The 15,586-nt window shown below is 41.8% G+C and overlaps 1 protein-coding gene across 1 annotated transcript in view; it reads right to left on the reverse strand.

The window, feature by feature from the left end:
• Window positions 1–14,108, reverse strand: part of LOC120940121 (solute carrier family 22 member 13-like) — a 36,377-nt gene extending 22,269 nt beyond the window's left edge. Inside the window, exons 1-3 of the mRNA XM_040352778.1 lie at window positions 13,321–14,108; window positions 8,375–8,478; window positions 4,576–4,730 (exon numbers count right to left, since the gene is read on the reverse strand). Coding sequence (XP_040208712.1) covers window positions 4,576–4,730; window positions 8,375–8,478; window positions 13,321–13,695 — 634 coding nt within the window. The 5' untranslated portion in view covers window positions 13,696–14,108. The remainder of the gene's footprint in view (window positions 1–4,575; window positions 4,731–8,374; window positions 8,479–13,320) is intronic.
• Window positions 14,109–15,586: the final 1,478 nt, after the last annotated feature.

The raw sequence follows: 15,586 nt of genomic DNA on the forward strand, positions 1-15,586 counted from the left end.
GAGCTTAGTGAATGAGGTGAAGCACTGTTGACTTCCATCATCCAATCATGTACAAGCAAAAATGCTTCTTTTTATTTTCCTTGCATGTGCTTGGCATTCTTTAGCAAAGTGAAATTTCACCACGTTCACTGAGCTCTGGGGAAAATTCACAAGCAAAGCGTATCTTCCCTTTCAAAGTAAACAGCCAAATTGCATTTAGTAAATCAACACCTAAAAACCATTTAGATGCTGTCCTTTGTTTATATAGTGGTTAATAGTAAAGATTTACAAATAATGAAAAAGAACTCTGCAAAATCACACTTTTTTCTGTCTGTTGTTTGAACATTTGAAAGGACCACTCGCCCGTTCACTATCAGCATCAAAGTATGGCAGCAGACACTCCTTCACCAAAGCAGCCCAGGCAATTTTTTAAAGAGTTATATTGTGACACTGTTTACCTTATAAGAAAGAAGGTACTATAGCTCTTTATTTTGGTTCTTATGCCATTTACATCACAGGGATGAGGAATATTGCTTAATAAATCCTTGGGGTGTTACAGCAGAGATCATCCAGGAACACGGGTGCCCACTAGGGTGACCACATTTCCAAACTACCATTCAGGGACACCCCCCTTCCCAAAAATCAGCTTGTGGTGTAACGGATCACAGTAATAAACAATAAAATATATAATAACAAATAATGTAATAAAGAAAAGGAACATTGAGAACACAAAGCAATTATGTCATAAGCAGAAAATTTGAACCAATTTCTGAAAGAGCAGCTCAGTAATAGGAAGGTTTATTGGTCTCTTTAAAACTCTGTAGTTTATAATACAGTCCAATGTACAATCAGTGCTAAGAGAGGTTTAAATAAATGCTGCTAGGAAAGTAGTAAAACAGTAAAAAAGGAAAGTAAGATTAAAGCGCACACATTAATAATAAGCTATCTTTATGTTCCATATAATGTATCCATAACAATAAAGGAAAAAGTACAACCTTACGCTGCACAATACAATGTAATGGGCCATATTTATGGCTTTTGATGACAGCGTTAGAAGTTCGGAACTGCCATAGAAATTGATAACAAAAACGCTGACTCATTCTTAAAAGGTTTTCTGTGTTGTCATATGAATGCATCTCACCTGTAGGATCCCATTGCAGTAACCAAAAGCAACTGGTCATTTTGTCATCATGTGCTGGTCTTACTGGTCACTATGAATACCCTGCATGTTTTTCTGCCCTGAGATATTATAGCGGAGTTCCACCCAAAGGTGGAAGCTCTGCTTATCTGCTTCTCCCCCCCCCCCGTCGGTGCCACATTCGGCACCTTTTGGGGGGGAACGGGTACCCATTACCACTTCTGGGAGACTGCGCTGCAGTGACATGTTCGGCCCCCGTCCTCCACCGCTGCCAGGGCAGTTAGAAAGTGCAGGGCGCTTCACGCATGCGCAGTAGGGAACCGGTTGTGAAGCCGAAAGGATTCACTTCTGGTTTCCCTTACCACGAATGGCAGTGGCAGCACCCAAAAGCCAATCCGAAAATCGTCTGGGGTACCGACATCGTGGGATCCCTGGTCAGGTAAGTGTCCTAATATTAAAAGTCAGCAGCTACAGTAGGTTCCAGTTTGGGGTGTTTGGGGTGTTGAGGGTTTAGGCTTCCCCGGATTAAATTTTTATTGTTTTCTTTGTATTTATTTGCTTTATTCGCAATATGATGTGAACCGCCCCTAGGGGCTTTATGCATTTTTGAGAAGCTTATGTGTTGACTGTAATCCTATTTAAAACCTCAATAAAAATGTATTGAAATTAAATATGTACAGTATGTGTGCATAAAAGACTGTGAAATCATATAAAATGTTATAAAGATGAATGTATATGAATATGGTATGTGTTATTAAAACAAATGAATGTTTTACAAAAAAAAGTGTAAAAAATATATCTAAGGCCCCGTACAGACGACCGAACATGTCTGCTGAAACTGGTCCGCGGACCAGTTTCAGCATACATGTTCGGTCGTGTGTAGGCCTGAGCGGGCAGGATTCCACCAAACATTTGCCCGCTGGGCCTTTTCCCAGCGGGCAAATATTTCCGGGCTTGTTTTAAAACAGCCCGCTGGAATCCTGTCCCCTCGGACATGTTCGGTCGTCTGTACAGACCTACCGTACATGTCCGAGCGCCCGCCATCCCTCGCATGCGTCGAATGACTTTGACGCATGCGTGGAAGCATTTAACTGGCAGGCCCGCCCACGTCACCGCGTCATCGTCGCGGCGACGGTGCGGACACGCCCCGCGTATTGTTTACGCGCGGATTTCTGTATGATGGTGAGTACAGCCACCATACAGAAATCCCCGGGCAGACATGTACGGTGAAAACGGTCCGACGGACCGGTTTCATCGTACATGTTTGCTCGTCAGTACCCGGCATAAGTATATTAACAGCGCTTATTAACAACAATACAGTTGTGTCCAAAAAAGAAAGAGCCCTAGGGATCTAAATTGGTGGCTAATTAGTGAATATGTTAATGTAAGGAATGGACAACGTCCAGTGTAAACGTAATTTCATTAAGGAATAGTAAAAAGTGAGGTATAAGTGATGTGTATAAATAGGTGGTAACCACCGATATATCAAAAAGTGGGAAAAAAACAGGTTTGATTAAAAGAACAACCACCAATAAAAGACTAAAATGAAAAAGTCTCCTATACTGCCAACCCCACCACTCCAGCACTAAGTCTGAGAAAGGGTAGTTTCAAAGATCCCTGCTTCTTTGTTATTTAACAAAAAAGCTAGGATCTTTGAACCGTGTTATCCGATTCGAGAGAGAGAGCGCCCCTAATCCCTCCCCTTCCTCTGACACGGGTGGCCGGATTGGCCATGTCATTTCACTTGGCCTGCCACATTATTGTCTGTGAGCAGCCATTTTCTTGGTGGGCTCCAGCTTTACCACACACTACTCTGAAGTGTGCCTTTCCTGCGGGACACAAATATCTGATCCCAGCGAGTCCTTCTGGCTGGTATGTGAACCTTGAGCCTGTTTCCATCACAAATGCTGGTCCCTCTATTTAGTGTTTGGAGCTGGATGAGACTTGGGCTTTTACCTTTTAAATTACTGTATAAGCCAACCCGAATATAAGCCGAGGCACCTAATTTTACCACAAAAAAATGGGGGAAATGTATTGACTCGAGCATTAGCCTAGGGTGAGAAATGCAGAAGCTACTGTAAGTGGAAAATAGGGTCAACAATGCCCATCTGCAGCCTCACTGTGCCCATTTGCAGCCTCAGTGTGCCCATCTGCAGCCTCACTGTGCCCATCTGCAGCCTCACTGTGCCCATTTGCAGCCTCACTGTGCCCATTTGAAGCCTCATGTACCTTTGATCTCCCGCTGTGTCATGCAACTGCAGTTGGCAGCCGTCCACTGTAACAAAGCCCCGCCTCCTCCTCGTCCGTGATAGACGGAACACTGATTCAGTTTCCCAGCATTGTTATCAGTGTTCTGTCTATCATGGATGAGTTGGAGGCGGGGCTTTGTTACAGTGGATGGCTGCCGAACAGTTAAGACTGACACAGCGGGAGACCCTCACTCGAGTATAAGCCAAGGGGGGCTTTTTCAGCATAAAAAAATGTGCTGAAAAAGTCGACTTATACTTATACAGTAGACTGTGTCGTTCACACATGACTGTGATTTTATCTGGACTGTGTGCTTTATCTATGGCCACATAGTAAATGTTACTTTATGGTTTATATGGAAGCAAGTTATTCTTTATTCATCATTCTCCAATTTATCTACTGTATATACTCGAGTATAAGCCAAGTTTTTCAGCCCTTTTTTTGAAAGCTGAAAATACCCCCCTCGGCTTATACTCGAGTCAGTGTACCTGAAATTATTGACAGGCTGCGGGCGTCCATTGTTTAAAAGTCACGGTCTCCTCCTGGTCCCTTCCGTGATAGGCGTTTCTCAGCAAACACAGTTCTGCCTATCAGGGACGTTTTCTCATCCTCTGACTCAGTTTCCCAGCAGACACTGTGTTCAGTGTTCCGACAATCACGGATGTCCTTTCATCCTCGGACAAGAGGACATCCGTGATTGGCGGAACACTGAACACAGTGTCTGCTGGGAAACGGAGTCAGAGGATGAGAGAACATCCGTGATAGGCGGAACTGTGTCTGCTGAGAAACGCCTATCACGGAAGGGACCAGGAGGAGACTGCGACTTTTAAACAATGAATGGATGCCCGCAGCCTGTCAATAATTTCAGGTACACTGACTCGGGCACAGTGAGGCTGCAATGGGCACAGTGAGGATGGGTACAGTGAGATTGCATTGGGCACAGTGAGTTTGCAATGGGCACAGTGAGGTTGGGCACAGTGAGGTTGCAATGGGCACAGTGAGGTTAGGCACAGTGAGGCGTGCAAATGGGCACAGTGAAGCTGCAAATGGGCATTGTTGACCCTCTTTTCCACTTACAGTAGCTGCTGCATTTCTCACCCTAGGCTTATACTTGAGTCAATACATGTGTAAGAGACCTTAATCAAAAATGGATTTATATAATATTACATTTGCAAGAAGGAAAATATGTTTATATAATATATATATATTACCTAATGTGAGATTGTTCAGCATAACACCAGCCATTCCAATTCCTACCATACAGCGCAGAACCATATAGACATAAAAATATGGAACAAATGCTGCTCCCACACCAAAGGCAAACATCATTAACATTGAGATTAACATAACAGGACGTCTACCAATCCTTAAAGAGAATAGACAAAAAGGTCCAGTTATTGTATATACACTTTTATGCAACACTGGGGTTTATTTACTAAAGGCACATTGCATTTGTTTTCCCCAGAGCTTAGTAAATGTGATAAAGCTCTGCTGATTTCCCTCATCCAATCATGTGCAAGCAAAAATACCTGATTTGGTATTCTTTACAAAGTGAAGATTTACCACATTTAAAAAAAGAGCACAACTGAACTTGCAAAGTGCATAGACTATTTGCCTTTACCAAATCCACCCCACTGCAAATCACCATATTTGTAATACATTCTTAAAAAGGACAGATTAATATTGTCATGTGTCTCCTTTTTAAATATATATTTTTGCAGGGCTGGTTCTATTTTATGGGTGAAATGCAGACATTAAAGTGGAATTTCACTCTCTCAACCAACATGGACTATGTTTAATCCTTATGCTGCGAGCATTAGTAAATAGATACAAAAGCACATATTTACTTGTTGTAAACTTTGTGTTTTACATTTCTTCAGTCACTTCCTGGTTTCCAGGCCTAGGCAAATTACATCATACATCACTATGCCTTTAGGAGAAGAGGAGGGGTTTTCTCAGTCTAAACACACCCTTCCTGCCTGTATGAGCTAAGGGCACATGGATTCCAGGAAGTAAATGCGTTGAGTTCAAGCTTTGTAAGCGGAGCCTAAGGTTTTTCTCACGGTAAGATGGAAAAAAAGCCAATGCGGAAGTGTAGCCCAGCTAAAAATGCTAGGGTACATGTTCTCTGAACAAATGTCCAATTCATTTATGGTCCAGGTCTATATATACACACTATGGGCCAGATCCCCAAAAACCCGGCGCAACGTAACTTTTTCAATTTAAGTTACACGGCCGGAAAATTTCTACCTAAGTGCCCGATCCACAAAGCGCTTACCTAGAAATTTTCGGCTGTGTAACTTAAATCCGGCCGGCGCAAGGCGTTCCTATTCAAATGGGGCAAGTCCCATTTAAATTAGGCGCGCTCCCGCGCCGGCCGTACTGCGCATGCTAACGACGTAATTTTCCCGACCTGCTTAGCACGGTTTTACGTTGCGCCGGGTTTTGAGAATTGCGACGGGCGTAAAAAAAAAATACGAGTTGCGGCGGGAAAAAAAAAAATTTGAAAAAAAAAAGACGGCGACGCTGGATAGAAGGGTCTACTTTTACAAGGCCTAAACAGTTTATGCCTTGTAAAAGCAGCCCTAATTTTACGATTGCAAACTAATACTTACGGAGAAAAAACGAAGCGTAAAAGCTTCGTGGATCTCCGTAAGTGCTAATTTGCATACCCGAAGCGGCATTTCGACTCAAAATGCCCCCAGCGGCGGATGCGGTACTGCATCCTAAGATCCGACAGTGTAAGTCCCTTACACATGTCGGATCTTCTCCCTATCTTTTGGAAACTGATTCTGTGGATCAGTTCCAAAGATAGAAACAGGGATACGACGGCGTATCAGTAGATACGCCGTCGTATCCCTTTTGTGGATCAGGCCCACTATTACCAAAAGTATTGGACGCTTGATTTTACACGCACATTAACTTTTATGGCATCCCATTGTAGTTATAACAACTTCAACTCTTCTGGGAAGGCTACCCACAAGGTTTAGGAGTGTGTCTATTGGAATATTTGACCATTCTTCCAGAAACGCATTTGTGAGGTCAGGCACTGATGTTTGACGAAAAGGCCTGGCTCGTAGTATCCACTCTAATTCATCCCAACGGAGTCAAAGAACGATGGGGTGGCCTCTAAAAGTCACACATCTAGGTGTCCTAGAATGGTGAGTAGAATGGTAACCTCAGCCTGGACTCCAACCAGGTCATGCACCCATTGCGTTTCACTCCACCCACCAAAGGAGGTCAGGATTCTGTACAGGCCAGTTCTTCCACCCAAACTCCCTCATACACACTATATTGCCAAAAGTATTGGGCCAGCCCTCCAAATCATTTGGTGGAGGGGGGATTGTTGTGTGGGGTTGTTTTTCATCGGTTGGGCTTGGCCTCTTAGTTCCAGTGAAGGGAACTCTTAAGACGTCAGCATACCAAGACATTTTGGACAATTTCATGCTCCCAACTTTGTGGGAATAGTTTGGGGATGCCCCCTTCCTCTTCCAACATGACTGCGCTCCAGAGCACAAATAAGGTTCATAGAGTCATGGATGAGCGAGTTTGGGGTGGATGAACTTGATTGGTCTGACCTCAACCTGACAGAACACCTTTGGGATGAATTAGAGCAGAGACTGCAAGCCAGACCTTCTTGTCCAACATCAGTGCCTGACCTCACAAATGCGCTTCTGGAAGAATGATCAAACAATTCTAAACCTTGCGGACAGTCTTCCCAGAAGAGTTGAAGCTGTTATAGCTGAAAAGGGCAAGCAAACTCAATATTGAACCCTACGGACTGAGACTGTGGTACCATTAAAGTTCATGTGCGTGTAAAGGCAGGTGTGCCACAACTTTTACCAATGTAGTGTATATATATATATATATATATATATATATATATATATGTGTGTGTGTGTATATATATATTTTTTTTTTGTTCTTTAACCACTTAACACCCGCCCGCCGTCAAATAACGGCGGGCGGAATACTCTATTGTTCTGACAAGACGTCATATGACATCCTGTCATTTAAAGCGGCTAGGGGGCGCGCGTGGCCGGCGGTGCATGCGTGCACCCGTTGCGTTATTGGGAACACAATGCACATGAGCCCGGCGGCCGCGATGGCCGCTGGGCACCTGCGATTGCCCAGTAACTGAGCAGGGACGTGGAGCTCTGTGTGTAAACACAGAGCTCCACGTCCTGTCAGGGAGAGGAGACTGATCGGTCACCTCCCCCAGTCACCCCCCTCCCCCTACAGTTAGAACACTGACTAGGCTACATATTTAACCCCTTCCCCGCCCCCTAGTGGTTAACCCCTTCCCTGCCAGTCACATTTATACAGTAATCAATGCATATTTAAAGCACCGTTCACTGTATAAATGTGAATGGTCCCAAAAATGTGTCAAAAGTGTCCAATTTGTCCGCTATAAAGTCGCAGTCCCGGAAAAAAAATCGCAGATCGCCGCCATTCCTAGTAAAAAATAAATAACAGAAAAAAATCATAATTATGTCCCCTATTTTCTAGGCAATATAACTTTTGCGCAAATCAGTCACTATACGGTTATTGCAATTTTTTTTACCAAAAATATGTCGAAGAATACGTATCGGCCTAAACTGAGATAAAAAAAAAAAATTATCTGGCCAATAACCTCTAAGAAGGTAGCTGTAGCCTTTAAGGAAGAATAGTAGCTTTATTTATAATATGAGAATTACAATTATACGGCCAAGCGTTGCCCCTCCAGTGCAGGAATCCTGGGCTCAATTCCTATCAGGGCACAGGGTGTGCATGTTGTTCTCATGTTTGGATACCCCTAGGTGCTCAATTTTTCACCCACAGATCATAAGAAATGTTACTGGTAGTTAGTGGTTAGTTTGTACTTAAAAATAGTTTGTACTCAAAATTAGTTTGTATTCAAACTTGGCCCTGGTGTATATTTGTATGCAACTTTAAAATGTGATTAATAAACATTAATTTAAATTACTAAATCTATGACAGTGGATAAATAAAAGTCATAAACATTCTTACCTGTCTCCTAAATGACCAAAAATAATAGATCCAATAAGCAGCCCCAACATATGAATGGACTGGGAGAGATCCTTCTGTTCCTTTCTGTGACACACCAGGTCAAACTTCCATTGAACGAAATGCAAAAAATAGTTTAATTGGTTTCACCATTTGTTCTAACAATACACACATTATTAAAGTGCATGTATTCCCCACATTTGTTTTGTTATAGATTAGAGTATGGATGGTTAAAAAACAGACAATTAATTTTTCTTTTTATTTGTCTGTGTACCATTTGGGAAATTACTCCCATCTCAGTGACGCAACAAAAAGTTTTAAAAAAAAATCTACAAAAATTAGGAGAATTCCTCTCTTAAGGCCCATACACACGATCGGATTTTCCGACAACAACTGTCCGACGGCCGTGTTTATTCCAGACAATCCGACCGTCTGTATGCTCGGACAATTGTTGTTTCCGATAACAAATTTTGGCTGTGCATGCTCTCAAATTTTCCGACAAAACATGTGTTCCATCGGATTATCCAATCGTGTGTACACAAATCCGTCGGACTAAAATCCAAAGTACAAACACGCATGCGCCGAACCAATGCTAAACATCAGACAACAAAAGCAGAAGTTGCCCAAAGGGTGGCGGTAAAGAGCTGAAAAATCACATTATTTGGTGAATGTTGGCTGAAAATGTTCTGCTGTGGGTATGCATACCAAGTTCACGGACAATGCCCTTTGGACAAAAATCCATGGAAAGTCTGATCGAAGTCCGATCGTGTGTATGAGGCTTAAGATAGTTGTTTCAGAAACTGTGCTTCCATTTCCCATCCTCTCTGGTGGCGGCACAAAAATTTGGGATATTTTCGCACAATTTTTTTGACTCTATAAATACAGCCGTGGCCAAAAGTTCTGAGAATGACGGAAATATTAATTTTCACAAAGTCTGCTGCCTCAGTTTTTATGATGGCAATTTACATATACTCTATGGGCCGGATTCAGAAAGGACATACGACGGCGTATCTCCAGATACGCCGTCGTATGTCCGAATGAGCGCCGTCGTATCTATGCGCCTGATTCTTAGAATCAGTTGCGCTTGAATTCGGCCAAGATACGACTGACGTAAGTCTCCTACGCCGTCGTATCTTGGGTGCATATTTACGCTGGCCGCTAGGGGCGCTTCCTTATATTTCCGTATTAAATATGCAAATGAGGTAGATATGCCGATTCAGAAACGTACTTGGGCCCGTCGGATTTAGCTACGTCGTTTACGTAAGGTGTCGGTCCGGCGTAACTTTACCCCTCATAAAGCAGGGGTAAGCCATGTTAAGGTATGGACGTCGGAAACGTTCCGAACAGCGTCGTATTTTACGTCGTTTGCGTAAGTCGTACGTGAATGGGGCTGGGCGTAAGTTACATTCACGTTGACAAAGCATTGAGCCGACGTATCTTGGGGAGTATTTGCGACGTGACTCTGAGCATGCGCGCGCATGCGCCGTTCGATCGCCAACTCATTTACATGGGGTCACGGCTCATTTCAATACAACACGCCCACTGCCTGGATCATTTGAATTAGGCGGGCTTACGCCGGACCATTTACACTACGCCGCCGTAACTTAGGATGCAAGTTCTTTCTGAATACGGTACCTGCCTCTCTAAGTTACGGCGGCGTAGTGTATATGAGATACGCTACGCCCGCCGAAACTTACGCGATTCTTTCTGAATCTGGCCCAATAATGTTATGACGAGTGATCAGATGAATTGCAACTAATTACAAAGTCCCTCTTTTCCATGAAAATAAACTTAAAGTAGAAGTCCACCCTAACACTAAAGTCCCTGCATCTACAGACATCCACGATCTAACACTAACATTTCCAGCCCTGTAAAGAAGAAATCAGTATACATACCTTTTTTGAAGTCGATCTGACCCAATCCTACGCTGAGCTGTCAGCTGAGGCTTCGCTGTGAAGGTGGGTGCAGAGGACACAGCCAACAATGGAAGCCCCATAGTAAGTCTATGGGTGACGTCACTCCCCATTAATTTCACAGCCGGCTGTGTCCTCTGCAGAGCTTCTACCACAGTAGACTAGATAGGATCAGCTTCAAAAAAGGTATGTATAATGATTTGTTCTTTACTGGGCTAGATAGGTTGGTCTTAGATCATGGATGTCTGTAGATGCAGGGATTTTAGTGTTAGGTTGCACTTTAATCTCATAAAAAACATTTCCACTGCATTTGTGAAGAAGGCCTCAGGACACCCAAGAAAGTCCAGCAAACGCCAGGACCGTCTCGTACAGTTAATAAAGCTGCGGGATCGGGGAATCACCAGTGCAGAGTTTGCTTAGGAATAGCAGAAGGCAGGTGTGAGTGCATCTGCATGCACAGTGAGAAGAAAACATTTGGAGGATGGTCTGGTGTCAAGAAGGGCAGCAAATAAGTCACTTCTCTCCAGGAAAAATATCAGGGTCAGACTGATATTCTGAAAAAAGTACAGGCATTGGACTGCTGAAAACTTGGGTAAAATTATTTTCTCTGACGAATCCCCTTTCTGATTGTTTGGGGCATCCAGAGGAAACCTTGGCTGGAGAAAAGACGGTGAGCGTTACCATCATTCCGGTGTCATGCCAACAGTAAAGCATCCAGAGACCATTCATGTTTGGGGTTGCTTCTCAGCCATGTGAGTGGGCTCACTCATAATTTTGCCCAAAAACATTCTCCGAGAACAACTTCTCCCGACCTTTCAAGAACAGTTTTGTCACAAACAATGCATTTTCCAGCATGATGGAGCACCTTGCCATAAGGCAAAAGTGATAACTAGGTGGCTTGAGAAATTTTGGGTCCATGGCCAGGAAACTCCTCAGACCTTAATCCCATTGAGAACTTGTGATCAATCCTCAAGAGGCGAGTGAACAAAAAAACACAAATTCTGACAAACTCCAAGCATTGATTAGGCAAGAATGGGCTACCATCAGTCAGGATGTTGCCCAGAAGTTGATTGACAACATGCCAGGGAAAATTGCAGAGGTCTTAAAAAAGAAGGGGCAACACTGCAAATATTGACTCTTTGCATAAACTTAATGTAATTGTCAATAAAAGCCTTTGACACCTATTAAATGCTTGTAATTATAATTCAATATACCAAAGTGACATCTGACAAAAAGATCTAAAAACACTGAAGCAGCAGACTTTGTGAAAATTAATATTTGTGTTATTTTAAAAACCTTTGGCCAAGGCTGTAGAGTGGTAAATTTCTCAAACCTTGGACACAGGCATCAATAAAAACTTGTCTAACCCTTTCCACACCCTATTCAAAACTTAAAAAAAACTTTACTTGTAGGCTAATAGTGTAGAAAGGCAAATTATTTGACCATCTAATAAACCTTTCTTTAAATATGCTTATTGACTATATAGATCATTTTCAAAAGAACTATGGGCCAGATTCACAGAAGAAATACACCGGAGTATCTACTGATACTCCGGCGTATTTTCAAATTTGCCGCGTCGTATCTTAATTTGTGATTCACAAACAAGATACGACGGCTTTTGGCTAAGATCCGACAGGCTTACGGCTTCGTACGCCTTCGGATCTTAGGCTGCAATACTTCGGCCGCCGCTGGGTGGAGTTCGCGTCGTTTTCCAGCGTCGGGTATGCAAATGAGCTTTTACGGCGATCCACAAAGGTTTTCGCGTTCGTTACGTCGTCGCTAGTCGTTTTTTCCCGTCGCAAAGTTACGGCTGCTTTAACATGGCTTAAATTTAGACAAGCCATGTTAAAGTATGGCCGTCGTTCCCGCGTCGAATTTCAATTTTTTTTTTTTTGCGTAAGATGTCCGGGAATATGAAAGTACGTTACGCACGTCGCTGTTCAAAAAAATGACGTCACTTCGCGCAAAGCACGGCGGGAATTTTAAAACGGAGCATGCGCAGTACGTCCGGCGCGGGAGCACGCCTAATTTAAATGGTACACGCCCCATTTGAATTAGGCGGGCTTGCGCCGGACGCCTTTACGTTACACCGCCGTAAGTTTACACGCAAGTGCTTGGTGAATCAGGCACTTGCGCTGAAAACTTGCAGCGGTGTAACGTATAGACGATACGTTATGCCGCCGCAGTTATATGTGAATCTGGCCCTATGCTGTTATATCTGCACTAGTGATTTAGAACAATGGAGATTTCCAAAGGTATCCCCACGTTTTTGTGCTGAGGTTATTTTGGAGGAACTTCTGCTGCATTACATTTTTCAGCAAGAAACAACACATAACATTTATCAGATTTTTCATATCACTTTCCAATAGAAAAAATGTAAATGATTAACTTCAAATCTTGTGCATGGTCATTCAGACATAAACATGACAGGTAAATGACATCAGATGACTCTCCCTAGGCCTATTACAAACATATTAACAATTTTACTATCAAACTGACTTTTTTTTTACATTTTATATCATTAACTTTTTTTAGTTATAAATAAGAAATAGCTTTATTATTTTCTGCATTCTCTCATAGTGCTTATTTCCCCGTATTTGCATTAAATAAATGTTTTATACAAAAAAATGTATATACTGTTAGTGTTTAATATTTAGGTGGAGGGTTCTGTTGTATTAACAGTGTGCAAAAGACTTCTGTACTCCAGAGTTTTAATTATTGACTAGCTACCATACACAAAAATGCATTTTTATTACCAAAATAATTCATGGCAATACATTAAAAGTAAGCTTTAATTATGAAAGGTGGCATTTAAAGTGATAGGGGTCAAGTTTCTCTGCACCTTGTTGTCAATTTATGGATTTTTGGAAATTTTGGAAAATTGGTCTGTGGGTTATCAGTCCACATGCAACAGTGGAAATGCATCAAATGCTGTCTGTCAATACTGTTGGCAGTATTCTACACTGACATTAAACAAGAGCATTTATTGATTACCTAACCACAAGCATGTCAACTGAGAAATCAATATTTACAGACCTCTGTGACCAGCGTTGACTTCTGCTGTGACATATCATACACCCATCCATCCTGGCAGACCTCTGTGCTGTTCAGTCCATATCTTTCAATAGATTCTATATCCCAGTCCACAGGAGTGTACATGAGGCATTGCTCATAGCTGCCTTCTGTATAATGAGGGATGGTTAAATTCTGCTGATATTCTTCAGTTAGGTTTGGATTCTTTTCTAAGATCCAGCTGGTATTACAATGATGAGGCACTGATATTCCCATAAACACTTGTCCAAACATGTGGAAGGAGTTCAAGAAACTGATTAAACACATCTGAAATACCAAAAATTTCTGGAATCGCCCAAATTCCCCAACATTTTGTAGAATTTCCCCAAACTCTGTCATTGTGTCCTGGATTAGAGTTGTGAAAAGCAGGAGAGCAAAGAAGAGATGAATTAATGTTTAACCCCAGTCCATGAGACAAATGTAATAAGTCAAAGTCTCATAACATATGCATATTCTATATTACTTCTCTTAGAAGGTGTTTCATATGCTAATGTACATAGTTATGTAGGTAGATTAGGAGTTACAGTGTGTAAAAACCCTTAGCTTTGTAATTAGTGTCCCAGGACAAACTTTTCTACAAGACAGTAAGAAAAGCATTAATTCACATAACAAAATAAAAGGTTATCAAATAGTAATGATCAACCCTTTATTGTAACAAACGTTCAAAAATGTATAGTAAAAAGCAAACGTATACTGTGTAATCCTGATGTGTATCATCTGCATCTATATAGTTACATAGTTTGGTTGAAAAAAGCCACAAGTCCATCCAGTACAACCAGTAAAAAGACAAAAAAAATATCATACAATCCTATATACACAATCCTATTCCCACAGTTGATCCAGAGGAAGGCAAAAAATCCCAGCAAAGGATGATACAATTTGGTCCGGCAGGAGAAAAAAAATCCTTCATGCTTCCCTGAGAGGTAATCGAATATTCCCTGGATCAACTTTACTTTCAAATGTAAGTACCCAGTTATATTATGTACATTTAGGAAAGAATCCAGGCCTTTTTTAAAGCAATCTACTGAGCTGGCCAGAACCACCTCTGGAGGGAGTCTATTCCACATTTTCGCTGCTCTTAATGTCAAGAAAACTTTCCGTATTTGGAGATTAAATCTCTTTTCCTGTAGGCATAAAGAATGCCCCCTTGTCCTGTGTGATGACCTTAAAGTGAATAACTCAACACCAAATTCACTATATGAACCATTTATGTATTTATACATGTTGATTATATCCCCCCTTAATCTCCTATTCTCAAGAGAAAATAAACTCAGTTCCTCTAATCTATCCTCATAGCTAAGCTCCTCCATGCTTCTTATCGGTTTGGCTGTCCTTCTCTGCACTTTCTCCAGGTCCCCGATATCCTTTTTGTGAACTAATGCCCAAAACTGAACTGCATATTCCAGATGAGGTCTTACTAATGATTTGTACAGGGGCAAAATTATCTCTCTCTCTAGAGTTCATACCTCTCTTAATACAAGAAAGGACTTTGCTCGCTTTGGAAACCATAGCTTGGCATTGCATGCTATTATTAAGATTATGATCTACCAGAACACCCAGATCCTTCTCCACCATTTATTCCCCCAGTTGTACTCACCCTAGTATGAATGACGCATGCATATTCATAGCCCCCAAGCAAATAACTTTTTTCAACGTTAAACCTCATCTGCCACATAGTTGCCCAAATAAACAGTGCACTGAGGTCAGCTTGTAAGTTGGAGACATCCTGTAAGGACATTATTTCACTGAATAGCTTGGTGTCATCTGCAAAGAGTGAACTTGTACTTTTAATCCCAGACCCTATACCATTTATAAGTATTTTAAAAAGTAAGGTCCCAAAACTGAACCTTGGGGTACACAGCTAACAACCCCAGACCATTCAGAGTATGAATCCTTAACCACTACTCTCTGAAATGTGTGTCCAATTGTTTCACTAATTTGCTTGATAAATGCCCCCCAATACAATTTTAGCAGTGCTATACACAAGTTTTAGGCAGTTTAAAAAATGCTGTATATTAAGAAAACTTTCAGAAATAGAAGTGCTAATGGTTTATGTTTATCAATTAACAAAATGGAAAGCAAATAAAAAGAAGAGAAGTCTAAATCAAATCAATATTTGGTGGGACCACCCTTTGCCTTTAAAAGAGTATCAGTTCTTCTTGGTACACTTGCACACAGTTTTCAAAGGAACTTAGCAGGTAGGTTGCTTACTAACCACAGACCTTTTGTG

The sequence above is a fragment of the Rana temporaria genome, chromosome 5, assembly GCF_905171775.1.
Source record: "Rana temporaria chromosome 5, aRanTem1.1, whole genome shotgun sequence".
NCBI classification, from domain to species: domain Eukaryota; kingdom Metazoa; phylum Chordata; class Amphibia; order Anura; family Ranidae; genus Rana; species Rana temporaria.